Source organism: Herpailurus yagouaroundi, unplaced genomic scaffold (genome assembly GCF_014898765.1).
Source record: "Herpailurus yagouaroundi ecotype Mexico unplaced genomic scaffold, PumYag 139, whole genome shotgun sequence".
In the NCBI taxonomy this organism is placed as follows: domain Eukaryota; kingdom Metazoa; phylum Chordata; class Mammalia; order Carnivora; family Felidae; genus Herpailurus; species Herpailurus yagouaroundi.
The window spans coordinates 76022406-76047091 of NW_024412394.1; the positions used below are offsets into that span (position 1 = coordinate 76022406).

At 40.4% G+C, this 24686-nt stretch overlaps 1 protein-coding gene and 1 long non-coding RNA gene across 6 annotated transcripts in view; one reads left to right on the top strand and one right to left on the bottom strand.

The window, feature by feature from the left end:
• The window catches only part of MCM9 (minichromosome maintenance 9 homologous recombination repair factor), a 117672-nt gene that overhangs the window by 4095 nt on the left and 88891 nt on the right, over window positions 1-24686 (bottom strand). For 3 of the 5 annotated variants that reach the window (XM_040474493.1, XM_040474492.1, XM_040474494.1), the window contains 4 exons: window positions 6757-6959; window positions 5939-6142; window positions 4496-4578; window positions 3866-4011 (listed from right to left, as the gene is read on the bottom strand). In XM_040474493.1, coding sequence (XP_040330427.1) covers window positions 3866-4011; window positions 4496-4578; window positions 5939-6142; window positions 6757-6959 — 636 coding nt within the window. Of the gene's footprint in view, window positions 1-275; window positions 400-1530; window positions 2964-3865; window positions 4012-4495; window positions 4579-5938; window positions 6143-6756; window positions 6960-24686 lie in introns of those variants that run through there. The other 2 variants (XM_040474496.1, XM_040474497.1) reach the window with 2 other exon arrangements.
• On the top strand, window positions 2122-3034 carry LOC121029982 (uncharacterized). Its single transcript, XR_005790012.1, has 2 exons — window positions 2122-2235; window positions 2928-3034. It is a non-coding gene; the product is annotated as an uncharacterized LOC121029982 (long non-coding RNA).

The following is a 24686-nucleotide window of genomic DNA, read 5'->3' on the forward strand; positions in this document are numbered from 1 at the left end:
TTATGATCTCCTCACGTCTCTTCACCTGAGTACTGAATTTTAGCACACCTAAAAGTCACCTTCCTTGGGAGTAGAGACTGTGATCCCACTGGCCCTGTGGCATCACGTTCATGGCACACCTCCCCCAAGCAAGTGTGACATTTTTCCTGCAAAGTGTAGCCATTTCAACACATGTTCTGGGCAGCTACTCTCTATCCAGCTGACACAGAGGTGAAACCTACTGACCTTCCAGAATGAAGGATCTGATCAGTGATAGTCATTTTCAATCTTGGGCATGCCAGAAATGGAAATAATGCCAGAGGATCAACTTCCAACAGAGATGACAGTTTCTCAAAAGGAACAGCTTCGCAGTATAAGGGGCAACATGATCCCACTTCCGTGTGTTAAATATGAAAAGAACTAAGCCAAAGAGCAGACGAGTAAGTTATTCTAAAAATCATGTGTAATCACAGAAAAAGGTATAGAAGAAAATACATTACATTTAAATGAATTTTAGATTTAAATATATTTAAATACATTAAAATGTTAATGGTAGGCCTCTCTGGGAAATAAGATTATATGTGATTTTTATCTTTTTAATTTATTACTGTTACTTTTCAAAATACTCTATTAAGAACATGTATTACCTCTTATGATCAGGAAAAAAAACCCACAAAAACTTATGATAAAAATACTGGGTTATATTCACTCACTATAGATTTGGACACATCAATACAGCAAAATCCACATTCACCACAGTCACAGCCAAACAAAAAAAACCCAAAATAGCTTGCAAAATTACTTCTATCAAATATACATCAAATTGGGGTCAGAGATATTCATAATTGTTAAAGCTCCATAAAAAATGTTCTAAAAGACAGTGAATTTAAGGCATAGAATAATTTAGCCCTACCATTTTAGTCTTATTCTGACTTTGGGAGTTAAATTCTACCCTACATAAAACGTTTCCAGTTTTACTATACCTTCCTAAAAGACAATCTCTTTGCATTCTGTTTTCATATGAATAGAATGACCACCATTTGAGGCCGGCTGTCACTGGTAAGCATTTTCCAGAAGAAAAGTGTGATAAAGGTACAATAGTTTGATGAGTCATATATGACCACTTTAAGGAATAGACAAGTCTTTCCTGAGGGGATAAAACTATATGCTACGTGGGCTTTTCTCGCTTAACAAAATTAGCCTTGGAGGTCATGCATTGTCATTTGCAGGGCAACCTGGTTTTGTTACTTTGAGGATCAACACTGGGACATGCCCCTGCATTACAAAGATGTATCAGAAGAAAAGGATATTTTAAGGCAGAATCCTATTTTTAAAAAAAAATTTTTTTAACATTTATTTATTTTTGAGACACAGAGAGATAGAGCATGAACAGGGGAGGGTCAGAGAGAGAGGGAGACACAGAATCTGAAACAGGCTCCAGGCTCTGAGCAGTCAGCACAGAGCCCGACGCGGGGCTCGAACTCACGGACCGCGAGATCGTGACCTGAGCCGAAGTCAGACGCTTAACCGACCAAGCCACCCAGGCGCCCCAAGGCAGAATCCTATTTTTTTAGATCATTACCTACCCTTCTTCTTCTTTCCCTCCAGGAGGGTCATTTTGAATTTGGTAAGTTCAACCACTGTTTTTCTATCACATAACACTGATTCTGAGCTTCACATTCCTTTCCTTCCTGAATCCAGCATGACAGCTTTTGGTAGTCCAAATGTCCAGTTTCTGCTCAGTCAAAACGAGCAGCCTTTCCAAAAGCCAAGCCAGGCCCAGGGCAGGTCTAAAAGGGATCAGCTACATCAAACCATAAAAGAACCAAAGGAGTATCTTTCATCTTAACACCAGGCTCTGGATCATTAAAAAACCAGACCAAGAGAAAAGGGGGTTGATTTTATACAAGGGGCACTAGGTATTAGCAACACAAAGCCAGTCCCCAAACTTCCCCCAGGAAGGCTGTGCTGGGGTTTTATGAATTTGAGAGAGAATGCTACTCCATGAAGGCAGTGAGTGAAAGGAGAAAAGCCAGGGAAATAATTCTCAAGGTTATACTTGTTCGGTCAACAATCCATCTCAGTCTCTAAATTCTCCTTCAGCAGCCGCTCTGCTTCCACGGGAACTCCTTTCACCAGCTCCCAGCTTTGAGGTCAATGCCAGCTGCCAGACTCAGGGCAATTATTGAGCCACTCACGCTGATCATGAAGATACCCAAATGGATACCTCTGCCATCGCTCACTCATGTGTCACAGGTACACCCTCAAAGTCTAGCTTTTTAGAAGTTCATGTATGTAGGGAGCATGCAAACATTGAAGTCTGGGCAAAAATTCTCTAGGTAATGCACATGACATGTTCCTTCCCACATTTTAACAAATCATTACAAAGCTGAGTTTTGAAACATTGCTTTTGTCATTCTTGAGTTGTTACCCTGTTGGAGGAGAAACAGGTTTCCCTCTTTAACAAAATACATCATTCTCACTGGAGACTTTTTGTCTGTTAAATATGTGAAATTTTAAAGGTCATGAATCTGCGCATGTAGGGAAGGAAAATGATGATGCTGAAGGGAGGGTCAGAGCTGTTGCTAATGGACCAGGAGGGCCTTTCACAGGTAAAGGTCACTACTAGTTATCTCCACTTCTCAAACTTTCAAAACATCCTATTCGGCTGGCTCGAAAGTAATCTGGGCCTCAGTCTTCTACCTGATTTTCTTTCACCAGGGTTACAAAAAGAGCAAACATTTATTACGCTTGGAAGAGAGCTTTAAAACCATTAAGAATAAAATTAAAATATTAATAAACACTATGATTCTTCATGTAAACTCCCTTGCACATGGTCCTTTCCTGGCAAGGAAAAATGATAAAGCCAAATTATGATAATATTTTGTGGCTGGGTCTAGCCTGGGGTAGACTGACCTCCTGGAGTTCAACTTCCTCTTTCTTAACAGCATTCCCAGCCACCTTTCTAAATGGCACCGCTCTACCTATATTGACCCAAAGAAAGAGAAGAGGATGAACTAGTGGTAGTGAACAGAATAAATCCCATTTACCAAGGCTTCTTGATTCCATGGAAACTGCATGTCTTGGGTGTGAACTGTGAGTAGCCAACCTTGGTACTTCTCACGTAATTGGGAACCGGTGGTATAAATTCAGTAAATTAATACACAGTTTACCATATATAGTAAAGAACCTGCCAGTGTTCTCCATGAGGCTCACCGAGCCAGCAAGCCAAGGAAATGTAGCTACGGAAGGTGGTCTCCAAGGATGGCAGCCATCAATTCCCCCATTCCTGTATGTCTATGTCACTCCTCCCATCAAGAGGTGGTGTCTATTTTCCCCTACCTTGCATGGGGGCTGACCCTGTATCTTGCTCTGACCTATAAAATTGTGGCAGAAATGATGCTGTATCAGTTCTGGCCCAGCTCATAAGAGGCCTGCTGGCTTCCATTTTTGCTCTGTTGGAGCATTAAGCTACCGTGTCAGAATTCCGACTCCCCTGTGGTAAAGAGAGCCCCTGGCCATTTAAGCCACCTCCACTAAGGCACAACACATGTGAGGGAAACCATTCTGGATGTTCCAGTTCCACCTGAGCTCCCAGCTAAATTCAAGTATATGAGTGATCCCAGCCGACACTGTGTGGAGTGGAGATAAACGAATTTACGACTCTCAGAAAAGTGAGCAATAAAATGGTAGTAGTGGTGGTTTTGGCTTTGTTTCTGTAAGCCACCAAGCTTTGGGGTAGTTGATTATACAGCAACAGACAACTGAAACAATCCCCTACAGATAGTACAGACAGATTTTCCACTTAATTTCCACTTCCTTCATTTCACGAAGTGTCAAACAAGGATTTTCCATTATAAGCCTTTTCTTGGATTTCTCTTCTCACCTTTCAAGTCTTCTTAACTCTTCACTCAAGAGGTTGTGCAGCTCCAGCTTTTCCAGAATGAGTTCACACTGCCTCTGGTACTGCTGCAAAGGGTTTTCAGGAAAGGAAGTGTGAAGTGCATTCACACCTCCTAGCAGTGCACCTCCCTGAAGGGGTATCGAGAAAATGGAAAATACCAGAGAGAGTCAACCAGTCAGCCTGCATAGAGGAAGCATATGCTGGAGGCCACTGATCCCAGATCGGCCCTCTCTACTCCCATCTTGGCTGTCAGTCAACTGGGCCTTTTGCAAATTTCAACAGTTCTCTCCCTCCAGTTCCTGGTGGCAAGAACTGCTCCAGGAAGCACACTGTCACTAGTGGCACCATGAGCGCCCCTCAGACGTGTTGAGGAAAAAAGAGTGACACCCACTGCTGCACACTAGTTGGCAAAAGCAATGCTACTGACGCAAAGAATGCTTCCACGACCATGTTTTCCCCTTCTTTTAAATGGTTTCCTTTGGATATATTTCCTGAAATTATTAGATCTAGATTATGATCACTTTTACAACTCCTGATATGCTATAAATTGTCTTTTTTTTTTTTTACATGCTTATAGTTAGAGTTCAAATATTAGGTGCAAAATACCCTTACCTGCATCGAGGATTCCATTACTGACACTGCTGTAATAGCATCTTCCAGAGTCACAGTGTCACGAAACATCAGGCGAGCATGAGCTAAGAAAATTATGAAGACAGAAATTTTTTGATGCACATCTGAGGGGATAAATGTAATACTTTACCTGACCCCCTGAAAAATTACATTTTATGAATGAGCTACTAGTACCAAATTCATTTTACTAAAACAAGGTTGTTTTACTAAAACAACCTTCCTCCCTTCCTCCCTTCCTTCAGTAGGCTCCACACCCAGCCTGGAGCCCTATGCGGGGCTTTAATCACAACCCTGAGATCAAGACCTAAGCCAAAATCAAGAGTCAGACTCTTATCCAAATGAGCCACCCAGGCACCCCACAGAAGTCTAATTTCAATTAGTTTTAAAGTTGTTTCTCTAATGATGGGCCTAATCTTTCACAGCCCATGTCAATTCTGGGTATTTACATGAACGTACTCTGGGCTCCAACAAGAAAAGAATATATAGAAAGGGGTTAATATATAGAAAGAATATAAAGAAAGGGGTTATATAAGCATATAGCTAATATTCAACAACTTTTAATCTCCATTTAAAAAAATGTTTATTTACTTATTTTGCAGACAGAGAGGGAGAGAGAGAGAAGGTGCATTTGTGTGAGTGGGGGAGGAACTGAGAGACAGGGAGAGAGAGAATCCCAGGCGTTGTCAGCATAGAGCCCAACACGGGGCTCGATCCCACAAACCGTGAGGTCATGACCTGAGCTGAAACCAAGACTCAGACACTTAACTGACTGAGCCACCCAGGTGCCCCATTAATCCTCATTTTCTAGTCTATTATAGAAATACACAATATTAAAGTCATTTCTCATCTCTGGCATCTCTGGCTCCAGGCTCTGAGCTGTCAGCACAGAGCCCAACACTGGCTCGAACTCATGAACCGTGAGATCAGGACCTGAGCTGAAGTTGGATGTTTAACCGACTGAGCCACCCAGGTGCCCCTAGAAAAAAAGTCTTGAGATACATGTTAGTTGTATGTATGCATGTAAGTCTCATGCCTTAGGGTTGGGGTCATCTGTTATGTTAGTGGTGGCCTGTGAATGGCAACTAATGAGAAAAAAACAGATATGCTTCACTGGAAACAACTCTAAACAAGCAAGTATTCCACCGAAAATGCTAACAGACCACCACTGAGAAACAAATGTTAGTAAATAAGACTTTCTAAATGAATCATGTCACCAAGAGTCTTTTTAATGATGCTACACTCTACTCAATACTCATAATCTGTCCTCAGAAGAATGCAGGTTTCATAGCTCAGAGCCTTTGCTTTTCAAGCAACTATGAACACCTTAGAAAATCTTCTTATTCATCTTTGAATCATGGTGCCAAGCTCCATGCCTTGCACGCATTGGGCACCCAATAGAAGTATTATTTGTTGAAAGAAATAAACCTTCTGCCAATCGGATCAAGCTTTCCAGCAGGCGGATGGTGGTCCGGGCAGCGTTCCGGGAATCACTCTGCCTCTGCATCTGGTAGTACCGGAGAAGAACCTGATTACCCACGTCAGACAGTGTGGGCTGTAGATTTCGAATCAGGCAGAAATAGGTTTTCATCTTTTCCATGCTCCAGAGCTTTTCTGATTTGCTTGGGTAACCTGTAAATATCAGGTGCTAGGTCAGCAATTTCTAAGAACAGGCAAACATCTCACTTAAAGGGTTTTGATAACGTTCTTGTGTTCATCTTTAAAAAAGATAACCTTCAGGTTTGTGGCCACTGAAACCTAGACCTGATTCTGCATGGCATATAGTTCAAGAACAAGCAGCCTTAGGATCTAAGCTTAATGAAGGTAAACTTCCTACAGGCACTAAAATTATCCAGAATAATTCTGGTCTGTCCTATAGTAATACACAGTATTTGAATAAATCTAATTTAACTTAAAGAGAAACACACATTTAGAGATTTCTGTTTCATAATTCAGTCCAGTTTTCTTTGCGTGCAAGAGGTGAGTGGTAACTATTTACCATAAGGTTGCCCTCTTTTCATCACAAAGAACATATTTACCAACTATAAGATCATCAGCAGGCCTCCTTCTTTCTGCTCATTATTCTGGACACACTAAGTGGCTCCTCTTGCTGCCTTCGGTCTAAGCATCTCTCTATTGCCGGTTAGGTAGGTACCTTGAGTATTTACTTAATTTTCTTCAAAGAGAATTTCATCTGGTTGTGTCTACTTTTTCTCCACCAATGTGAATGATTTATCTCCACATACCTTTGTTTTCTAAGATAAAGGAGGAAATTATACGATCCCAGTCTTCATTCTTGGTATCAAGCAAAACCAGGATCAGATCAAATCGACTTAAAAGTGGGCTGCCAAGGGCAATGTTCACGGACACGGACTCGTGGGGGTCATACTGGCCTTTGGGGTTAGTTGCTGCCAGAATGGTGGTCCTTGTGTTCAGCTTGCACACGAGGCTATTAAAAGAGAGGGTACAATTCACTGACTGCTGAGATTCAAATAAATAGCAAAATTAAACTTGTTAATAAAAAGAAAATCTTGTTCCTTGAAAATCTAGAGAAACTGCATGGAAGAGAATATGGAATGATACAAGGAGGTATCACAAATGCCAATTTCAAAGGAAGTATATTAAGGCAGCGTATGCTGAAAGGAGTTATTGTTAAATAAATATTTCTTGTGCCCCTACTATGAGCAGATCCCTCTGCTGGGTGCTAAGAGGTGTACAAAATTAAATTAAACACAGATACTATTCTTAAGGATCTTGTAATCTACCAGCTATAATGGTAAGACAGGGCAGACTATGATACATTCTGGAAGGATAAAGTTCCCAGGGGAAGTAAAGATGATGTGTATTCATTTCTATGGTTGGAAGAGATGATTAGAGAAACAATGCAAAGTAGCTTTTGAACTGGGCCCTTCACAACATCTGGACTTTTATTTATTTATTTATTTTTAATGTTTATTTATTTTTGAGACAGAGAGAGACAGAGTATGAATGGGGGACGGGCAGAGAGAGAGAGGGAGACACAGAATCTGAAACGGGCTCCGGGCTCTGAGCTGTCAGCACAGAGCCCGACACGGGGCTTGAACTCACAGAACGCGAGATCATGACCTGAGCCGAAGTCGGCCGCTCAACCGACTTAGCCACCCAGGTGCCCCAACATCTGGACTTTTAAAGTGGAGATTATATATACATATATATATATATATATATATGTGTGTGTATATATATATGTATATATATATATATTTGTGAGGGAGTGAAAGTAAGGGGTAAGGGTGACTTTGGAGAATGCTGAGTGGTTAAAGCAAAAACTTCTTGTGTGCTCACTTCTTTTGATTTTTCTAAAAGTGAAAGAAACAAGGGTCAGAGACACAGAGAGAGGGATGGAGGGAAAGAGGAGAAAGGAGGAAGGGGAAGAGAGGGAGGGAAAGGAAATTAGGAAAAATAAGGACTGATCAGCATTACTCTTTGTTCTGAGCTTAGGTGACACACAATGTTACATTAATTTCAGGTGCATAACTTAGTGATTTGACGAGTTTACACATTATGCTATGTTCATCACAAGTGTAGCTACCATCTGTTCCATTACATCACTACTACAATATCAATGACTGTATTCCTTATGCTCTGCTTTTTATTTGCATAGCTTACTCATTCCATAACTGAACTGTGATTTACTCATTCCAAACTGAACTTATTCCCTCTCCCTTTCACATATTTTCCCCAAACTCCCATTCCCCTCCCCTCTGGCAACCATCAGTTTGTTCTCTATATTTATAGTTCTGATTCTGCTTTTTTTTTAATTTATTTTTTTAGATTTAATTTATGAGTAGAATCATACGGTGTTTGTCTTTCTCAGTCTGACTTATTTTACTCAGCATAATACCCTCGAGGTCCATCCATGTTGTCTCAAATGGCATCATCTCATCCTTTCTTTATGACTGTGTAATATTACAGTGTGTGTGTGTGCGCGTGTGTATCTGTGTGCGTGCGCACGCACGTGCACATGTGCACACACACACACACATTTTTCTTATCCATATGTCTACTGGTGGACACTTAGGTTGCTTCCATGTCTTGGCTATTGTAAATAATGCTGCAATGAACACGGGGGTACATATATTTTTTTGAATTAGTGTTTTTGTTTTCTAACAGTGGAATTACTAGACCTTATGGTATTTCTATTGTTAATTTTTTGAGGAACCTCCATACTGTTTTCCATAGTGGCTGTACCAATTTACATTCCCACCAACAATGCACAGCTGTTCCTTTTTCTCCATATCCTCACCAACAGTTGTTGTTTTTTGTCTTTTTGATTTTAGCCATTCTAACAGGTAATATCTCATTGTGGTTTTGATTTGCATTTCCCTGATGATTAGCGATGCTGAGCATCTTTTTATGTGTCTGTTGGCCATCCGTGTATCTTCTTTGGAAAAATGTCTATTCAGTAAACTGAGGGTTGATGGGGGGTGGGAGGGAGGGGAGGGTGGGTGATGGGCATTGAGGAGGGCACCTGTTGGGATGAGCACTGGGTGTTGTATGGAAACTAATTTGACAATAAATTTCATATTAAAAAAATGTCTATTCAGGTCCAGAAAATCCTAAATAGTTCACCAAAAAAACTACTAGAAGTAATAAACAAATTCAGTAAGGTGGCAGTCTACAAAATTAGTACCAAGAAACTTGTGGCTTTTCCATACACTAGCAATGAAGTTGCAAAGAGAAATTTTAAAAACAACAGTATTTACAGTTGCAGTAAAAAGAATAAAATACCTGCGAATAAACTTAACCAAAGAGGTAAAAGACCTATATTCTGAAAACTATAAAAAAAAATGAAGATGACACAAACAAATGAAAAGATATTCCATGCTCATGGAATGGAAGAACAAATATTGTTAAAATGTCCATACTACCCAAAGCAATCTACAAATTCAATGCAATCTCTATTAAAATACCAACAGTATTTTTCACAGAACTAGAATGAATAATACTAAAATTTATATGTAATCACAGAAGACCCCAAATAGTCAAAGCAATCTTGAGGAAGAAGACCAAGCTGGAGGTATCATAATTCTAGATTTCAAGATATACTACACAAAGCTGTAGTAATCAAAACAACATAGTACCGGCACAAAAATAGACACATAGATCAGTGGAACAGAATAGAGACTCCAGAAATAAACCCATGATTATATGGTCAATTAATCTATGACAAAGAAGGCAAGAATATACAATGGGAAAAAAAACAGTTTTTCAATACACGGTGCTGGGAAAAGTGGACAGCTACATGTAAAAGAATGAAACTGGACTACTTTCTAGTATTATGCACAAAAGTAAAACAAGAGACCTGAAATCACAAGAATCCTAGAAGAGAACACAGGCAGTAACTTCTCTGACATCAGCCATAGCAATAATTTTCTAGATAAGTCTCCTAAGAGCAGGGAGATGAAAACAAAAATAAACTATTGGGACTACATCAAAATAAAAAGCTTTTGCACAGTGAAGGAAATCATCAACAAAACAAAAAGACAACCTACTGAATGGGAAAAGATATTTATAAATGATAAATCTGATCAGGGGTTAATATCCAAAATATATAAAGAACTTATACAAATGAACACCCAAAATACCAAACAATCCAATTTAAAAATGGGCAGAGAATCTGAATACTTATTTTTCCAAAGAAGACATATAGATAGCCAACAAATATATGAAAAGGAGCAAATATATGTTGAGGAGCAACAGTAAAGGGAAGACTGAGGAGGTCTGGGCACAGTGGGCAGGTTAGATGGACAGGACACATGGAGAAGATCAGAGCCATGGTCCAGGAAGAGGCACACAAGTCCTGAACAGAGCAGTGGCGCCATGGGTGTGTGGATATGACATAACTTAGATATTGTTGTTAAATTTATCATTGATGGGCAAGTCCTCAAAATAGCATGGCATATTCATTAATAACAAATATAGATTCTTTTTTTCTCTGTAAATTTGTATGCTCTCCATTCAATGACCATTTTTAGTTATAGTGGCATATCTGCCTCTGAGTAGTCACAGCCCTGTGACATCAGCAAACATGTGCTACATTTGTTAATCTCTAATCTATTTCCAGTTGGCTCCAGTGACCAGCTCATGAGACTGAAAAAGTTTAAGAGTCTTTATTTGTAGTAAATGGCACAAGAAGACACTCATTAAGGAGAAACACAAACAAGGCACTAAATCCCCCTTTAAAATGAAATCCTTTTGAAATTTTACTGAAAGGGGAGCACTTGGGTGGCTCAGTTGGTTAAGCATCCCATTCTTGATTTCGGTTCAGGTCATGAGGTAGCAGTTTGTGAGTTCAAGCCCTCCGTCGGGCTCTGTGCTGACAGTGCACAGCCTGCTTGGGATTCCCTCTCTGCCCCTCCACTGCTCACTTGCTCTTTCTCAAAATAAATATTTTAAAAAAAAATTATTGAAAGGGGAAAATTCTGAATAGTCTACATCTTATAATTTATGTGCCAAAATGGCTTTGTGAAGGCAGTTGTGTAGGCCATGGAATCCGGTTTGCCAAAAAAAAAAAAAAAAAAAAAAAAAAAAAAAAGGTAGTAAATTGTTCCTAACTAATCTCACAAAGCACATTTAATCCATACTGAAGTGAGGCTGTTTGCATTTATCATAGAAAAGGAATATTACTGAAATACTGGCAATGAAACAAAGTACAATTGCATTGAAGTGATTTTTTAAAAAATATTTTCAATATGAGATAAAACTGTTCGTCCTCTCTCTGATCTACAAATATTTATAATACATTTCCTGTGTGCAGAGGACTATAATGACAATTCAGGAAGGTATACAGTGGTCCCTGCCTTCAGTTAGTTTCCAACAGAACTGATGGAGGAGGGGGAGGTTCTACACAGCGCCTGCCAGACAATACATGAGCCATGGATGATGGCGTACCTGTCAGCATTAGCATCAGCAAGGAGACACTTCTGTGGAGACTCCTGCGTATCTGTAAGGTACATAATCTTAAAACTACCCATGATGTGAGAAGGGAAATGAACAAGCAGACAGAAAGAAGGAGGTGAATTATTCCTGAGGTAACTGGGGGGGGGGGGTGAGGGGGAACAAATAAGTTTAAGGAAGGGGGCTAAGGACAATTTACATGTGAAGAAAAAAGGCTGATGGACAGTTAGTGAAAATGTGAGCAATGAGAAACAGAAGAGTCGTTTCTGGTCATTTGAAACAGAGGAAGGCTATATACACACCTGGTGGTTGCAGATCTGTGACACAAACATTGCTGCATTAAAAACCAAATGAGGTTTTGGTAAAACACACACACACACACACACACACACACACACACACACACACACAGAGGCTAATCCTAAGTACTTTGTGCATAGTGATGGCTCACTAAATACTGAATGAATGAACTCATGGATTAGTGTAGGGTAATAATCATTTTTCCAATCTAGTATGACCTCCACCTTCTTCAATAACAATAATACCGTATTTGTAATACCAAGCATTGTGCTAGGTTTTATGTATATACACTCTCCCTAATATTCACAAAAACTTAACAGGTAAGATAACATATCACCAACCTAGAAATAAGGAAAATAGAAGTTGAAGGTGACAGAGAGCGGCAGAGCTGAGCTCCCATTCGAACCCAAACCTGCTTAGCTCCAAAACCAGTGCTCTTTTACCTGAAGACTGCCACTGTAGTGTGACATCTTAAACAGTTCCTGTGTGGTCTTTAAATGTTTCTGTGTGTGTGTGTGTGTGTGTGTGTGTGTGTGTGTGTGTGTGTGTGTGTGTTTATGTTTATTCATTTATTTTTGAGAGACAGAGAGAAAGAGAGCACGTGTGCACACAGGGAAGAGAGAGAGACAGAGAATCCAAAGCAGGCTCCATGCTATCAGCATGGAGCCCAAGGTGAGGCTTGAGCTCATGAACCACAAGATCATGACCTGAGCCGAAACCAAGAGTCAGATGCTTAACGGATTGAGCCACCCAGGCGCCCCATCCTGTGTGGTCTTAAAGAATCTGCCTGAATGGTTTAGACATTCATTGACTTACCTTATCTTTTTCCTACTTGATTTGATCTCCTTGAAGGGCTATGACTTATTGTTACCATGCTCACATGCCTGTCACATATTAAATGCTCAATAAACATTCACAAAATACATGGCAAAAAAAAAATCTTCACTTAGTTCAGTATTTCTAAAATTCAGAGCCATTTTATACTTACAGGCTTCAACAGTCATAAAATAATCATGCTAATATGTGGAGCTTTTTCTACATTAACCCCAAGGAGTGAAAACATTCCAGTTTTTGAAAAAGCTACTTTTCCATTTTTAATCCACGTTTTCCCTTTCCTAAAAACACAGTGATACCTTTTCTATTCTAAGGTTAGGTTACACAAATTATTTGTACTATTACAGGCCCTCCAGATAGTGCTCTTGATTTTGCAATGCTCTCCCAGTAGTCCCATTACATCCTTTATGGGGTGATCCCCATCTCCACTCATGGCTTTAATCACCACCTATGTGCCGATATCCATAAATTCAGTTCTCACCTGTGGCACTGGCTGCTATGTGCTCACCAAACCTTGTTTCCCCTTCGCCCCAGGCACAGAGCCAGACCACGTTTCCCATTCTCTTTTATGGGTGAGTAGAACTGTGGTAAATAAGTTTTGTCAATGGAATGGGGGTGGAGGAATGTATGCCATTTCCAGGTCGGGCACCTACGTCCCTATGCAACCCTCCTCATCCTCTCCCTCTGCCAGCATAGACCAGGATAAGGCCCAGAGTCAGAGAGCCACCTGAGGGACGAAGCCTGGGCCCTGGATGAGTGTGTGGAGCAGAGCACCCCACCCTCAACCCACATGAGACTATGACATAAGCAAGAAAAACTTCCTTTGGCAAAATATTCAAAATATTGCAGGAAAGAGATGAGCACAGGAGAGAACTGATGAATTTTCAAGGAGTAATGAAGAGAATACACAGCTCAGAAATGTGAAGTTTTGAAAGGCTGGAAAACACAACTGCTTCTAGACCTCAGAGAGTAAGAGCAAGAAAGGGCTTTGAACAACAGAGCCCCAGTAAATTTTCCCAGGTGTACAAAATGACCCAGGTTAAGGGTGAAACCTTCAGTTTAGATGCCCTGAAGGCAGACAACATTAGGGTGAATAAAAGAGGAATGGAAGCCACACTCATGCTCACAGTAATACTGTTCTCAATGGCCCAGAGGTGGAAGCAACCCCAGGGAACATGGATGCACAAACAAAAGTGATGTACGTATACCTATATATACACGCACAATGAGATATTATTCAATCTTGAAAAGAAAGGAAATCTGCTACTTACTACAATAGGGACGAACCTTGAGGACACTATACTAAGTGAAATAAGTCAGTCACAAAAGATAAATGTGATATGAATCTACTTATATGGGATTTCTAGAGCAGTCAAACTTATAGCCACAGAAAGTAAAATGGTGCTTTCCGGGGATGGGGGAGAAGGGAAAATGGGGAGTTGTTGTTTAACGGGTACAGAGTTCTAGTTCTGCAAGATGAAAAGGGTTCTGAAGATTAGTTGTACAACAAGGTGATATGGATATACTTAACATCACTGAACTGTACACTTAGAAATAATTAGGATGGTAAGTTTTATGTTATGATTTTTATTTACCACAATAAAAAAAAAAAGGAGACTACAATGGACTGAATGTTTGCGATTCCCCCAAATCCACATGTTGAAGCCCTAACCAGCAACGTGATAATATTATGAGTTGGGGCCTTAAGGAGGTAATTAGGTAAGATGACCTCATGAAGGTAGTGCTCCCATAAGGGAATTAATGTCCTCGTGTGAAGAGGAGGAGCTCTCTTCGTGCTCTCTCTCGTGCTCTCTCTCTCTCTCTCTCTTTCTCCCACAGACACATACCTGAACACGCACACACAAACCAAGGAAAGACCTTGTGAGCACACAGCAAGAAGGCAGCTGTTTACAAGCCAAGAAGAGGGTCCTCACTAGGAACTGAATCTGTCAGCACCTTGATCTTGAACTTTCCAGTTTCCAGAACTGTGAGAAATAAATGTCTGCTGTGTAAGCCACCAGTAAATGGTATTTTGTTATAGCAGCCCACACTAAGACAAAGGCAAAGAAGGAAAGAAAACAAAAACCCAGCAAACCAGACTTGAGATATCCATGAAGAAAAGAACTCTGGATACCAGCACAGGCATTTGACTGGAAGCAAAGGGATGAGAGGCCTATGATTCCAGGAGATCCATGCTGCCAAAGAAACATAACCTCACTCTAAAGAAAGCCTTCGTTGCTTTCAAGTTGTAAAACAACCTGTGGCGGTCATGACACCAAAAGCACAAGCAAAAAAAGACAGATGAAATGGACTTCATCAAAATTAACAACTTTGTGCTTCAAGGAATGCCATCAAAGAAGTGAAAAAAACCTCACAGAATGAAATTATTTGCATATCATATAGCTGAGAAAGGACTTTATCCAAAAAATATAAATAACTCTTAAAACTCAACAATAAAAAGGCACAAAATCCAGTTAAAAAATGGGCAAAGGATTTGAATAGATGTTGCTCCAATGACGATACACAGATGACCAATAAGCACGTGAAAAGATGCTCAGTATCATCAGTCATTAAGGAAATGCGAATCAAGACCACAGGCAAGATACTAAAGACACACTAGAACTGTTATCATCACAGACAACTACAAGTATTGGCAAGGATACAGAGACATTGGAACCCACCTACACCGCTTGAGGGACTGTACAATGGTACAGTGGCATTGCAAAGGTTTGACGGTTCCTTAAAAAGTTAAATACTGTTAACATATGACCAAGTGATCTCTCCTATTACATACCCAAGAGCAATGAAAACATATATCCACACAAAAACTTGTATGTGAATCTTCTTGGTAGCATTGTTCATAATAACCAAAAAGTGGAAAGCCCAAATTTCTATCAATAGATAAATGGATAAACAAACTGTGGTATATTCATATAATGGAATACTATTTGGCTATGAATAGAAAGCTATTGGTGGTACATGCCACAGCGTGGATGAAACTTAGGAACATTATGCCAGTGAGAACACTTGAGGACCAGTCCCGAAGGCTAAAGAGCTCTGTGGTGGAAGGGGCCGGGGTCCTTGAATGATTTCATGGGCTAGAACAACTCCTCTTCCACACATTGATGAGCAAGACACAACCTTAGATTGTGTTAAGCCACTGTTTGCTATAGCAGTTAGCCTCCCCTGAGTGATATCCGGCAAATCTCTCTAATGAGCTCTAGATCCTTTGGCTATAGCAAAAACTACTCCAATGTTTGAGTGGTTTCCTCATGCAAAGAATCAGGCCAAAAAATAGCCTGTGATGTCATACTCATGTATCTGTTTCTAGATTATCTAACACTTTCAGAATAGGGCCCCAATTAAAAAAAAACAACAACTATTTAGCACCCAAAAAGTGGGGTAAAAAGCCTCAAAAAACTATACAAAACAAAAATATATTAATGATATTCTCACAATCCATGAATATGTATTACAAAACTATTAAAAAATAAGACTGATAAAGTTGACAAATCACCTTTTACTGCAGATTGATTCAATGAAGGGTAACAAGAGACAAGACACAAGCCAGGGCAGCCCATACGGAACATCTAGAAAGAACAGAAACTCTCAGAGTGCATGGCATGAACTTACATTTTCACACCCTGGTAGCATACTTGGATGGCTGTAAGGGATACGTCTCATCCTGTTCCAGAGCCTCCTCAGCACCCCCAGGAGTCAGAGCCATCTCAGTGGGGTTGGGGAGAAGGATTTGTTCCCTGTCTCCTCGCCTTAACCTGAGGCTAATCTGAGGAGGATGTCACCAGAGATGCAGCTTCACAAGATCTGGAGGAAGGGACAGACAGGTTGTCTGGTGTGCAGAGAATCTTACCTGGGAGCAGTGGTTCCTAAGTCTGGCTCATTAATGAGGGCCACGGTTGGTTGTAATAACAGAGTTCCCCAGGTCCCACCTCTGAGATTCTGACTGGTAGGCCTGGTATGGGCTAGAAAACTGAACATCAGTCGAGTGACTGGTGCTGTGGCTCTTCTACGGCTGTTAGAATCACATGGACAATAAATGACTACTTGTCTGTCTCACTGCAAAGTCTGAGTATCTTGGGACGCCTGGGTGGCTTAGTCGGTTAGGCATCCAACTTCATTCAGCTCAGGTCATGATCTCGTGGTTCGTGAGTTCGAGCCCAGTGTTGGGCTCTGTGGTAACAGCTCAGAGCCTGGAGCCAGCTTCCGATTCTGTGTTTCCCTCTTTCTCTGCCCCTCCCCCTGCTTGTGCTCTGTCTCTGTCTCTGTCTCTCAAAAATAAATAAACATAAAAAAAAAGTTCTGAGCATCTTGAGAACAAATGCCTTGCCTTTTCATCTTTGTCGTGTGAGTAGCAGACAGCAAGACGATGTTTAGTGCTCAAGACAGGTTTATTGAGCAAAATGATAAATTGCTATCATGCTTGTTTTTATTTTTTAATTATTTTTTATTTCTTTAAAGATTTTTAAAAATATTTTTTATTTATTTTGAGAGAGCGAGAGCATAAGTGGGAGAGGGGCAGAGAGAGAATCCCAAGCTGGCTCCACACTGTCAGTGCAGAGCCCAATGTGGGGCTCAGACTTATAAACCACAAGATCATGACTTGAGCCAAAATTAAGAGTCGGACGCTTAAGTGACTAACCACCCAGCTGCCCCCATCGTGCTTGTTTTTGAAATTTAGATTGTGCTTCCTACCTAGACTTGTGAGTATAATTTAGTAGCACCAAATATATAATTGCAACATCAAATTATCTCCTACAATGCTATTTCTCAGCAAATAGCAAAAGTATCCTTTATTACTTAAGAGTCAACTGATACCCTGCCTTTGAACTCTAACTCTGTGCAGTGTATACAAAGTGACATGTTGCTTATTTTTTTTTAACGTTTATTTTATTTTTGAGAGAGAGACAGAGCACAAGCAGAGGGAAGGGCAGAGAGAGAGGGAGACACAGAATCCAAAGCAGGCTCTGGGCTCTGAGCTGTAAGCACAGAGCCTGACACGGGGCTTGAACTCATGAACTGTGACATCATGACCTGCGCCAAAGTCGGATGCTTAACCGACAGAGCCAGCCAGGTGCCCCCAGAGTAACACATTTAAAAACACACACACAAACTCTGAGAAATTCCCTGCAGCCTTGGAGGCCAGCCAGATATTGTGATTCAATGATTCATACTATATCCTTAAGCTATAATTCAAATTAAAAAATCCTTCACAAAGCAATCAGACTTTAGTCACTTGAAATGAGAGAGAAAACAAAAGAACACACATTTAAGAATTCCTAAAAATGACACTGTAAAGTGTCAAACATCTTAAAGAAAAACTTGAAGTGTTCTTCGAGAAAGAGCCCAGAACGTCTGGATGACGACGGCCTTTGTATTGCTGGCCAAATTAAGATGGCTTTGAAATGAGGAGTGAGGAGTAGGTAAGGCGTTTTAAGGGGAAAATTCAGAGTATCTTTATTTTACTTTGGTAGAATACATGATTAAGTATTCCCTTTTCATACTTAACCCTTCTGATCTGCTTACTGATTAACAACTTGATGCGCTTTATGTCTCTGGAGACATTTTCTCAAGAGTTCTGAATTTAGCAAATAACTGTATACTTTGCATTAGGAAGATTAACAGCCTCCTAATTAGGGACAGAATGAACTTAGGATTCTGAAAACTGTTACCCAAAAAATTTGATGAGCTACTGTTGGAGACAGACCCAACTCTTTCTTGAACAGTAGAGTGACACGCAGAGAAAGTGCCATGAAAAATGAACACGAGCTATGGTGGAACTTAAAGATGCTTTTGTTGTTCCCACTACCAAGCAGATGATCTGTAAAAACTGTGCCCTGAAGGCACACTGAACAGCCATCCCAAGAGCAAAACCAACGTGTACTATTCTTGCACTGTTCTACAAGTGATATTATGTCAAAATAAAAATATTTTAAATGTAAAAGGACAACTCCTCCAGATGGAGGGAGAAAAATATCACAGAATTGGTGGTAGATGTGGTCTGGGGAGAAACCGTAAAAACTACTGCAGAGCCTGACCAGGAGTGACTCAGTGCTGTCTTGATAAACCCCTGCCATCCTTTTTGTTCATCTCTTTGAAACCCACTGAGCTCAAGACTTTTCTCATCAAGAGCCACCTGCTATTTAGATTGATTCATCAGGCTATTCTGTCTGTCTAAACTATTGCTCCTCAGCACTGACAAATCCACAAGCACGGACGACTGTTGTATTGCTTACGTGATTCTTTCGTCCTCGTTATAGTGCCAGGCAGGCCAACCACTGGAACATCCACCAAGCAGGTAACTCCACAATCTCCTCTTTGTAAACTGCCACGTGGGAACAGCGGACTGGACCAGAGATTGGAAACTGACTAAGGGCAGTCACTCATAAACCAGCCAGAGACATCTGAGCTGCTGTTGCATAAATCTACTTGGGACAATCTAATTGGCCCTCCTTTAAGGGTATCTGAAATGGACACAAGAGGGAGAACTGAACTACTTCTACAGAGAGCTGCATGAATCTGAAAGACCCACAAATACATATTCACACAAACAGTCACAGGAAAGCACCTGAGTCGTAGTAATGGGAGAGCAGGAGTGGCTGCTATTTTATATCTACTTGAAGCAAACTTCCATTCTCCAAATTATGTTCCAGTCACCAAAAGAAGCAACTTCTTTTTTTCTGTTCCTCAGTTTCTGCATTTGTAAAAATGGGGTTATAATAATTGCAGTCTGCAATCAACTATTCTGAGAAATAAATGGGTTATTACATGTGCAAGATTTAGAATAGAACCTGGCACCTAGTAAGTACTAGATAAATACAGATAGCCCTTATTATCTAAACTCCTGCTTTCTGTAAGGAAATATGAATATATCAAGATATATGTTCCTAGGAACTTGAATATATTAAGATGAATTTTCTGATACATTCCTTGCTATCCAAATTCAGGAACAAAACAGATTTAGCTAGAGAGAGATACTTGTGTTACTTGTTATAGTTAAGTACCTCATCATGTGCAGGACACTACTCTGTGTGATTTACATGTAAGAGTAAACTAACCCCCCCCTTTTTTTTTTTTTTTACAAATTAATTTTTTTTTAACCTTTATTTACTTTTGAGACAGAGCGAGACAGAGCATGAACAGGGGAGGGGCAGAGAGAGAGGGAGACACAGAATCTGAAACAGGCTCCAGGCTCTGAGCAGTCAGCACAGAGCCCGATGCCGGGCTCAAACTCACAGACCGTGAGATCATGACCTGAGCCGAAGTCGGACGCTTAACCGACCAAGCCACCTAGGCGCCCCAAACTAACCCTTTTTTAATTGAATTATATTTAACATGTAACATTGTATAAACCTAAGGTATATAACATGTTGACTGGATACATTTATATATATGGTAACATGGTTGCCATCGAAGTGAAAACTAACACTTGTATCATGTTACGGAATTACCATTTCTTTTTTATAGTGGGAGTGATTAAGATCTAGTCTTTTAGCAGGTTTGATTATAATATTGTTGTCTACATTCACTATGCGGTCATCAGATCTCCAGGTCTAGTCTACTAGCTGCATGTTTGTACCCTTAAAAAATATCTTTTCCTTCTCCCTCAACCTCCAGGCCCTGGCAACCACTATTTTACTCTGTTTTTATAAGAGTTTGACTCTTTAAAAAATTTTTTTTCTTTAGTGTTTATTTTTTTAGAGGGAGGGACAGAACATGAGCAAGGGAGGGGTAGAGAGAGAGACAGAGGGAGACACAGAATCCGGAACAGGCTCCAGGCTCTGAGCTGTCAGCACAGAGCTCAACGCGGGGCTCAAACTCAGGAACAGCGAGATCATGACCTGAGCTAAAGTCAGACACTTAATCGACTGAGCCACCCAGGCGCTCCTGAGTTTGGCTCTTTTAGGTGCTATATATAAGTGATATCATACAGCATTTGCCTTTCTGCCTGACTTATTTTACTTAGCATAATGTCCTCACAAGGTCCGTCCTTGTTATAAATGGCCGATTTTCTTCTTTCTCAGGCTGAATGTACTCCATTGTATATACACATACCACATCTTCTTTATTAATTCATTTGTTGACAGGCACTTAGGTTGTTGCCATATCTTGGCTGTTGTGACTAATGCTGCAGTAAACATGGGAGTACAGGATATCTCGATATCCTGTTTTCATTTCCTCTGGTATATACCCAGAAATGGGATTGCTGAATCATATGGCAGTTCTTTTTTAATTGTTTGAGCAATCTCCATGCTATTTTCCATAGTGGCTGAACCAATAATACATTCCTGTCAACAGTGCACAAGGGTTTCCTTTTTTCCACATCTTTATCAGCACTTGTTATCTCGTCTTCACGATGATGGTCATTTTAAAAGATGTAAGATGGTATCTCACTGTGGTTTTGATTTGTATTTCCCTGATGATTAGTGATGTTGAGCATCTTTTCATGTGTCTGTTGGCCATCTGTATGTCTTCTTCGGGAAAATGTCCATTTAGTTCTCTACCCATTTGTTAATCAGATTTTGTTGTATGAGTCCTGTATATATTTTGGATGTTAACCCCTTATCCAACATATGGTTGGCAAATATTTTCTATTATGCAGGCTGCCTTTTTAAAATTAAAAAAGTTATTATTTTAGAAAGAGAGAGCGCGCAAGCAGAGGAGAGGGGCAGAGGCAGAGAGAGAGAATCCCAAGCAGTCTCCATGCTCAGTGCAGAGCCACATGTGGCGCTTGAACCCATGACCCAGGCATCATGACCTGAGCCAAAATCAAGAGTCGGACACTCAATTGACTGAGCCACTCAGGCGCCCCTCTAGGACTGCCTTTTGAAGATACTGTTGCAGCAAGACACATTCTACATGGTTGAACCGGAGGCAGGCATGCAATCCCAGACCAAGTAGAAGCACGTGCTCCTCTTTGAGCAAACTGTCACCTTTAGCAAACTACTCAGGAAGGGGTCCTTCACCCTGAACTTCATGTTCAAAAGGAGCATGAAGATGAATTACTTGGCCCTGGAAGAGAACACAGACAACGGCCCCAGCAACTCTTCACTCATGAACAGGGAGACTTCTGAGCAGATCATTCTGCAAGCCGCCAACACGGACATCCAGCAAGCCCGGACACAGGACACCAATCAAGTCTTAGAAACACAGTGAGACTCCTTAAATGCTGCAGTGGGACCTCATTCATCAAAGATTACTATGTGCTAAAGGAGAATGAAATCTTTGTTAACCAAGGTGAGGTGGTCCAGGTCCTCACAGTCAACAAGCAGGACATGTGTCTCACGTTATCAGCCTGCCAGCAACCATCCTTCCACAGCTGAGGGCTGGGTTCTAGGCAGCAGGCTGGTGTCCCTCACCAAAGCCAGGCTGGAAGCAAAAATAGTGACAGGAGCATTAAATAAATGCCTCATTGGCTTCCCCAGAAGAGGAGTGTGTGGATTTAGAAAAGTGAAAAACAAACAACACGAAAGCATGAACACATGGTAAGGAATTACTGCTGCCTAATCTCAATGGTGCCACTGGAACCGATGTTTTGAGTGTGGGAACCACATGCAGCACATCATCCAGGGTGGACCTTTCCGATTTTGTGGTTGTTGGTAGTGGTGGTTTCTCCTTCCTCTTTTTCCCCCTACCTCATTAAGAAACCTCCTGAAACCCTAGGTGATGCAAGGCCTGCTTTCTGTTGTTCTACTGACTGACCGCAGGATTCACTGAACTGGACTTCTATTTTTATTGTTAACAAATTACATATATATATATGTATGTATATATATATATATACATACATATATATATGTACATATATATGTACATACATATATATACATATATATGTGTATATATATATATACATACACACACACACACACACACACACAGACACACATGAAGATGATTTTTTCCCCTTCAAAACAAAGAGTTTAGACAACTAAAGAAGTAAAATGAATCATACAGCATTAAGCATCAGTATGAGCATTTACATGGGAGAATTAAATTAAGTGCAACCACTAAGGAGAGCTGAACAAGTCTGAAAGACCCACAGACACACACACACAAATCAGTCAGAGAAAGTATCTGAGTCACAATGATGGGAGAGCAAGTTTGAAGGTGAATACACTTCTGATGCTGAGGCGGAAATGAAACAATACAGCTGCGATTTTAGATCTACTTTGAACAAACACCCATTTTCCAAATTATGCTCCAGTCATCAAAAGATGCAGCTTTTGCCATCCCAGGCACCCTAGCAGGCCTAGCTTAAGGTGCCCTTCAGGTAATGTGAGCTTTTCTCATTATAGCTTTAAAAGGCCTTTACAGTTATCATCCACCCTGCAGCAATCGAGGTTTCATCCTGGAGCACAATCATGTTCTGGCTCACTGATCAAAGTCCCTGGACACATGCAGGAGCCAGGTGATGATGGTGACAATAGTCCATATTCATTTATCACAACTTCAAAATCCAAAAAGTTCTGAAGAAGCGAGTTGTTAATTGTTAATGAAATTCCTAATAGTTAATTTGGCAGGAAAGTCTGACCTGAATTGATGTGTCTTTACTCCATTTAGTGTTGTTTTATAGCTTCACTGCAATACGATTAAAATGTTTGATTACAGGTGTTGTCGCAGGCACTGCTGGTAGCTTTCATAATATAGGACATATGCACTGTATTACTTTCCTAAAATGAAAACCAAAAAATCTGCATTCCAACATGTATTTGGCCTCAGGGGTTTCTAAAAAGAATTGTAGGCCTATAACAGTAACACTTAACTAGCATTTATTATATGTCAGGTTATATCATAAGCACTTTATATGGATTAACTCATTCATTTTCATAGTAGCCCTATGAAATGGAGTGATTCTCACCATCTTACCAGTGAGAAAGCCAAGGCACAGAAAAGTCCAGTAAAATGCCAGTAATTAGCTAGTAGGTATTGAAGCTGGAACCTCAACCCAGCCAGATTAGCTGTGGAACTCTTTTCTTATTATAATTCTTTCAATACCCAATGCATTCTTGTGGTCACTAAAAAAAAAAAAAAAAAAAAAAAAAAAAAGGTGGAGCTCTTGATGCACTTTCCTGAACTTGTTCCACATCTAGCACAGATCATGTTCAATATTCCATGATATAAAGTGAAGCCACATTTTATACATGTACACATTCTGCAACAAACAAGTCAGCAGCTGAATTCATTTGTTGGCTTAGGTTTACAGTACCTCCTAGGTGGTACCTTGAACGTTATCCGTTTACTCATTAGATGCTTGAATTCCTTACACAAATGTTTCCTCATCTACTTTGAAGGCCCCTATAACCATGCAGGCAGTCTACCTGACAGTTCAAACTTCTAAGAAGTCTTCCTTGTACTGATTCTAAATATGCTTCCCTGAACTTTCTAGCCATTGATTCTAAAGGATACAGAAAAGTTTAATTCCATTTCTATATATTTGATCCTTTTTTTTTTCTTTAACGTTTTATTTGTTTTTGGGACAGAGAGGGACAGAGCATGAACGGGCGAGTGGCAGAGAGAGAGGGAGACACAGAATCGGAAACAGGCTCCAGGCTCTGAGCCATCAGCCCAGAGCCCGACGCGGGGCTCGAACTCACGGACCGCGAGATCGTGACCTGGCTGAAGTCGGACGCTTAACCGACTGCGCCACCCAGGCGCCCCTATTTGATCCTTTAAAAATAATTGTAGGTAACTATTTCTCCAATTACTCTTTCTAGAAATGGTTCAAAGAAAACATGGGTAATGTTTTAAAAATACAGAGAGTTGGTATGGTAAGTTAAACAACAAGAAAGAATAACTTAAAAGTAAAACGTTGATGGCATGCCTGGGTGGCTCAGTCAATTAAGCGTCCAACTCTTGGTTTCAGCTCAGGTCATGATCTCATGGTTCCTGGGTTTGAGCCCTGCATTGGGCTCTGAGCTGACAGTGTGGAGCCTGCTTGGAATTCTCTCTTTCCTTTTCTCTCTGTCCCTCCTCTGCTCATGCTCTCTCTCTCTCTCTCTCAAAATAAACATAAAATAAAATAAAATAAAATAAAATAAAATAAAATAAAATAAAATAAAATAAAATAAAATAAAATAAAATA